The 6,643-nt window shown below is 42.3% G+C and overlaps 1 protein-coding gene across 1 annotated transcript; it reads right to left on the reverse strand.

Moving 5' to 3' along the window:
- Positions 1 to 2,208: 2,208 nt before the first annotated feature.
- LOC133861957 (leucine-rich repeat receptor-like protein kinase TDR) lies at positions 2,209 to 6,417 on the reverse strand. Its single transcript, XM_062297791.1, has 2 exons — positions 3,472 to 6,417; positions 2,209 to 2,787 (listed from the first exon to the last, which is right to left on the reverse strand). Exons 1-2 carry the CDS (start codon positions 6,101 to 6,103, stop codon positions 2,369 to 2,371), a joined length of 3,051 nt encoding a protein of 1,016 aa, XP_062153775.1. The 5' UTR covers positions 6,104 to 6,417; the 3' UTR covers positions 2,209 to 2,368.
- Between the last annotated feature and the right edge of the window lie 226 nt (positions 6,418 to 6,643).

Here is a 6,643-nt window from a genome sequence, read left to right on the forward strand (position 1 = left end):
AATTTGTTATTAAATATTTTTACCAATTCTAAGTCTTATTTTTTTGACAATCTTATGCTTATGCATGTCAATCCAGGAATTCATGTACGTTTTCTGTACTTTAATTTTAAGCTAAGAACTAAGAATTTTTCATGCTTTGGAATAAATAAAATATTGCAACAATCTTCTTCTTCTCTCTCTCTGAAGTTTTTCGTATTCAATTAACCATTCATTATAAAATGCATTTTATTCTGGTTAATTGTTCTAAAATCAAAATAAATTAAAACAATATATAACTTTTTGAGCAAAAGAACTTGGCATTGTGGCGATAATTGAATGGAACTCTGAATAACAGTCAACAAAAATCAACAGTTTCTAAAACTCAAAAAAAAAAAAAAAAAAAAAAAAAGAAAAGAAGAAGAAATGGTACACCTTCCCACTTCCACCACTATTGGAGCCAAAATTTAATATTGATTCATTCAAAAGCTTATAATTGTAATTTTTACCGTCACATCAGAGAGTATAAGAGAGAAAATGCGTCTAGCATTCCTAAAAAAACCTATTTAGTACTTGACCAATTTTTTTTTTTTTTTTTAACAAAGTAGCCAATCTTCATTGATGTAAACAAATTGATCCCACAACAGGATCTAGGAAGACAAAGTCTCCCTAAGTACAGCTTTCAAAATAAAATTAGGACATTCTTAAAGCCAAACACCGTCCTTCTCTTTTGTAGAGGCCTCTTTTGCTAATTGATGAGCAACATTGTTAGCATCTGTACCTATATGGGCATAGAAACTCCTCGTAGTCCTTGCATCTCCATGATTATACCTTCCACAAAAAGTCTTGAGGCATCATGTTTAGGGGTTCTTGAGTTCACATCATCTGCACCTAGTTTTGCATTCCCTTCCAAAATAATCTCATAAAATCCCACTTCTTTGCAAAACACCACTAGCTACCTTGTAAGTAGCCATAGCCTCTGCTAACTTTGGAATAGCTACAACCATTTTTGTGAGGGACTTTGCTCTAAGGACATTTTCATAACTATCTCTCGCCACAACACCAATACCAATACACTCCTTTGTAATGTTAATTGAAGCATCACAATTGACTTTGATAAGACCAATGAGAGGAGGACACCAACCTGTTTGGGGTCTAGGAGTGGTCTGCAGAAATTCCACAGACGAAATATCGTCCCGGGCCTTTTTAATTTTTATTACATCTTTGATACTCCTTAAGGTGAGCCACTGCCTCTGAGTAGATAATTCGTGGGTGGGTAAACAATGACTAAAAAATGAACTTATTTTGCCTTAGTCATATTCACCTTACAATATTAGCCATTAAGTTTAAATTAGAATAAGAGAAAGTGAATGTAAAAATATATAGAGACAAAGTGGGAGAGAATGTATAGAGAGTGAGATGAGATATTAATAAAATAAGAATCATAAAAAAAAAAAAATGGTAAGAAAGAAATTAAAAAATTATAATAATCGTGATACAGAGAGTTAATACTCCTGATGTTTTGGGCAAAGAGAGAAGAAAGAAAGCAGATTTTTAGAAAATTGCATTATAGAATGTCACATGAAGGAGGTTAAGTTATCCTTATATAAGTTGGTCAAAATGGGACCTCCTCTCTCTCTCTCTCTCTCTCTCTCTGTCTCTCTCTCCTTGATAAGGTAATTAATTCTTTGACCACACAGTAATATATCATTAAATCGATTTTTATTTCTTAAATCTGATATCACAATTTATTTAAAAAGTTTAACATGAAAAATGATAAGAATTTAATTATTTAATTTATATTCGTACATTTATTTTTTTTACACGTATAAAATCATACCCTCCATAAATAAATCAAATTCAACATTAAAATATTTAACTAAAACTAAAAATAAATTACAACATAAAGCTTAAAACTTAGTGGTAATATTGTTTGATTATAATGTTAAATCATCGTTTATTTTAAAAGTTTAAATTGAAAATGATATATTTGATTAATTAATTAATATTTTAATATTAAAGAATCTTAACCTACAACCTAGTGCGGGGTCTCATGTAATTATTACTCTTAACTTTCACTGCTAGAAATGGTGCTTTTTCATCCTTTAATCTTCCCAGCAATTAATTGGTACACTCACCAGTCCATGGTAACCATGATTTACAGCCTTAATTTATATAAGCAGTACACACCCAAGGTCATAATTATAACAATATAGAAAGAAAGAAAGAAAGTGGAGCAAGAAAACATGAAAATTAAATTGAAAGCCCAAAAGAAAAATTACTTCTCCTATACCAATCCCCCCGCAATTTGAAAAGTAACAAAAAAAGAAAAAGAAAAAGGAAAAGAAAAAAAAGAAGCAGAAGAAAACCAGTAACTCAATAATATTCATATTTAATTACATTCCACGACAGGCTTTTGTGCCAAAGGAATATCACCGCCACCGTTATCACGACCACCACCGCCCAGCACACTCTCGGGCAATTTCCTCTTGGGCTTAGCTTCTTGCAGCATCAACACAACATCCCTCATGGAGGGTCGGTCGGCCGGGCTCCGGCTAGTGCAAAGCAATGCAATTCTAAGCATTTGCATCATTTCCTCCCGGACCGGCGAGCATGATGCTCCGGCATTCTTGTCCAGGATGTCATTGATACCATCCCTGGCCTTTATCTTCGACCTTACCCAATCCACAATGCTATTCCCGTCGCCAAATTCAGCATCTACCGATCTTTTACCGGCTAAAATCTCCATTAACACCACCCCATAGCTATAAATATCACTCTTTTCATCAACTTGTAGGGTATAAGCATATTCTGCAAGAAAACAAAAAAAAAAAAAAGCACGGCTGGGGATATAAGTGTTGAAATCAAAATGCAAGCGTGATATTTTTGATTTTGAAAAAAAAGACAAATCTCTATGTGGGGCCTGTTCATTATAGGTAAATCTTCCAAAAACGACTTCTGAAAAAGGAAAAGTGGAAATAAAGAAAAAGAGAGAGACTTCACGCGCGATAGTGCGCTAAGAAACAGCATGAGCAAAATCCCGGCGCTGTGGCGCGCCACGTTCGCCGTGGCTGAAATAGCAAGCATCTCTAACCAGAGCTTGAAAAGGGAGGTGTTTATCAACAACTACAAGCAAGACAAACCAAACAAACGAAGCCCATTAAGTATCCAATTACTGTCTTTCTCTATTAATCTCACTTGTTAATTGCAGTGCTTTTCAATTGGAGATTGAGCGTTCTTCCTTATCTTTAGACTTTAGCTAACACTTTAATATCGAATCCTATGACTTGGACAACGTGACATGCTACTGTGCAACGCAACTTACCCACATTTCGTCACCCAACAAAAGGAACTAAACAAACATTCTAAAAACTTAACCCAAAAAAAAAAAAACACATTCCAACTATCGTGCGCCAAAAGTCAACACCCGCGGCGCACAATAGCAGGCCAACAAAAAGAACGAAAGGAAAACGGTACAGACAAAACAAAACGCACCTGGCGCAATGTAGCCATATGACCCAGCAATCACCGACATCGACTCATCGCTCTGGATCAACTTTGCCACCCCGAAATCTGCCACCCTGGCCTCCATCTCACCGTCCAATAAAATATTACTTGGCTTGAGATCGCGGTGCACGATCACCGGATCACAGTCGTGATGGAGGTAGCAAATCCCCTGAGCCACCCCGAGTGCAATCTTGTACCTGGTAACCCAGTCAGCAACCAAATTCTGACCCTTGTTTTTCCCATGCAATAGATCGTCCAAATTCCCATTCGGCATGTACTCGTACAGCAGCATGGTGCACTCCCTGTTGCTGCAGCAACCTAATAATCTCACTATATTCCTGTGCCTCACGTTTCCAAGCACCTCCACCTCAGCCAACACCCCTTTTCTCCTCCGCGCGGTCTCCTTGTGCTTGCCCCAAAGCTTCTTCACAGCAATGATCTCGCCACCTGGCATTTCCGCCTTGTAGACCGTTCCAGTGGACCCCATCCCCAGGATCTTATCCGTGGTGGACAAACACTCGAGCACGTCATCCGCCGTGAAGTGCAACCGCTGGAAGGCGGTCAACCTCCACGGTCCAATCTCGCGGTCTTCGCTGAATCGACGGCTGTAGTTGGCGTGGAAACAGCGGGTCCCAGCGGCGAGCACGAACAGGCCTATCCCGAAGGCCAACGCTATTATCCAAACGATAGCCCCGGCCGTCCGCTTGGGCTGCTCCTTGTGAACCTCATTCTCACCTGCTCCCAACGTGTCAGTCACACAGGGGTTTGGCAACACCCCCCCACACAGACCCTCGTTTCCCGAAAAGGACGACGGATGGAGGCTTGAGAAGACCGTGCCGGACGAGGGTATCGGTCCGGTTAGCAAATTGTACGAGACGTTGAAGCTCTCCAGTGTGGAACAGTTACCGAAGTTGGAGGGAATCGTGCCCGTCAAAAAATTACGCGAAAGATCGACGGCGGTGATTGAGGGAAGCGTGGAGATCTCCCAGGGGATTATACCTGTTAGGGAATTGCGGCTCAGGTTCAGAGACAGAAGCCTCTCGCAGTGGCTGATATCCCAAGGAATAGACCCATTGAGAGAGTTTCCTTGGAGCTCGATCTTGTAGAGGCTTCGACATCCAACGAAGTCTGGGATTTTGCCTATGAGCTTAGCGGAACTGGCCGAGAAGATTTGCATGTCCGTGGCGTTCCAGAGGTTGTCTGGTAGAACGGAGTCAAATTGGTTTTGGGAGATGTTGACGTACGCTAGGTTGATGGCATTGCCGAAATCTTCCGGAATTGGGCCAGAGAAATTGTTGGCGCTCAGGTCGACATAGGTGAGGTTCGGAAAGGACCCGAAACCGTATGGGATAGAGCCGTTGAGCTGGTTGTTTTGAACCCGAAACCGAGCCAAGGAGGTGCAGTTGGTCAGCGATGTCGGGAGCTGATCGACCAACCGATTGGAGAAGAGAATGAGCTTAAAGAGCTTGTTTCCAAGGCAGAGGTTCTGTGGGATTGGACCCGTGAGCGAGTTCGTCGACACGTCCAGATGCTGTAACTTGCCGTTGGAGCCCAGCTTTTGAGGGAGAGTTCCGTTCAGCGAGTTTGTCCATAGGAGTAACGTGTCAAGTTCCGGTAACTCGCTGATATTTTCCGGTATTTCGCCGCTCAGCTCGTTTTCCAGTAGGCTGATCCTGGTGAGTCCCTTCAAGGAACCTATTTCTTTAGGAATTGTCCCTGATAGCTGGTTTTGGGACAGGTCTAACACCTTTAGAGCTTTCAAGTTCCCGAAAGTTGTCGGGATTTCGCCCGAAATTCGGGTCTTGAAGAGCAGCAACTCCTCAAGCATCGTTAGGTTTCCGAATTCAGGTGCAAGAGTGCCGGAAACATTGGTATTGGAAATGTCCAAGTACCTGAGATTCGATAAGAAGGATAATTCCACGGGCACGCCACCTTCGAACTGGTTGTAGCCGATTTCCATGCGCTCGAGCTGCGTCAAGAAGCCCAATTGTGGCGGAATCGGACCGTTCAAGCTCATTCCAGCCAGGTCCAGAAACTTGAGCCTCGGGAAACCACCATAGCTCGGTGGGACAGTACCTCCAAAGTAGCTTCCGCCGAGGTTGAGCTGCTCGAGGAACCGGAGATAAACGAGGTCTTGCGGGAGTGGACCGGTGAAGCTGTTGCTGTAAGCGTTGAAGAAGCGCAAGAACTTGAGCTTGGAAATCCCTGGTGGGAACGTTGAGTTGAAGAAGTTGTGGCTAATATCGAGGGCCCTAAGCTCGACCAGCTCGAAAATGGCAGGTTGGAGAGGCCCATCGAAGTTGTTGCCGCTCAAGTTCAAGTGGATCAAGCGTGACAAGTACCGGATTTCGGACGGAATTGGACCGGAGAGATTGCGGCGGGAGAGGTCGAGGGCCTTGATTTGTGAGGTATTGGGATGGCATTTGACGCCTGACCAGGAACACCAAACTGGGTCGAAAGCGGGGGTTGGATCCCAGTCATGGAAGGTGGAGAGAGGATCTTTGAGAGCGGATTTCAGAGATAGAAGAGAGAGTAGCTGAGGAGGCAAAGTCGTGGGAGCAGAGAAAACTAGACAGGTCTGGAATGTGAAGGAGATAAGAAAAAGAAAAAGAAGTTTCATCGTTTTGGTGTGTGGGTTGAGGTTGGAGCTGGGTTTGAGAGCTGGGTGGTGTTAAAAGAGGTAAATTTAAGGGACGGGAGGTTTTGATGAGGGAGAGAGCTTCTTTTTTGGAGTGCTGGGCGCAGAGGGTGTTTCATGATGATGATTATTTTGGTTGGTTCAGTGGGTTCTGTTGGTGGGCATACGAAAAATAAAAGAGAGAGAGAGAGAGAGAGAGCTACTGCTATTAGTACACACCATTGCTGGTACTGTTTCTTGCTCCTTCTAGCTACATCTCTCTCTCTCTCTCTCTAACAAATTTCTCTCTTTCTCTCTCCTCCTTTCTTTCCCTCACCGCCTGATCAGTATTCTACCTTTGTCTGATGTCCATATACTTTTGGTTTTCTTGGGAATTCTTTTTTCCTTTTCTTTTGCCTTCTACTTTTCATCATTCCTTGTTTCCTTTATCTTTGGCCACCAAAACTGATAAAATATGTGTTACAGTGGCAATGTCTCTCACAGGATCCAAGAAAAGTCAATTCAATTTCCCACCGTATTCCC

The sequence above is a fragment of the Alnus glutinosa genome, chromosome 2, assembly GCF_958979055.1.
Source record: "Alnus glutinosa chromosome 2, dhAlnGlut1.1, whole genome shotgun sequence".
NCBI lineage: Eukaryota > Viridiplantae > Streptophyta > Magnoliopsida > Fagales > Betulaceae > Alnus > Alnus glutinosa.

Bases quoted from the DNA above. Each gene is read 5' to 3' on its own strand.
- LOC133861957 (XM_062297791.1), bottom strand. From the start codon at position 6,103: ATGAAACTTCTTTTTCTTTTTCTTATCTCCTTCACATTCCAGACCTGT. The intron at 2,788-3,471 runs GTGCGTTTTGTT...GTTTTCTTGCAG, and splicing joins ATATGGCTACATTGCGCCAG to AATATGCTTATACCCTACAA.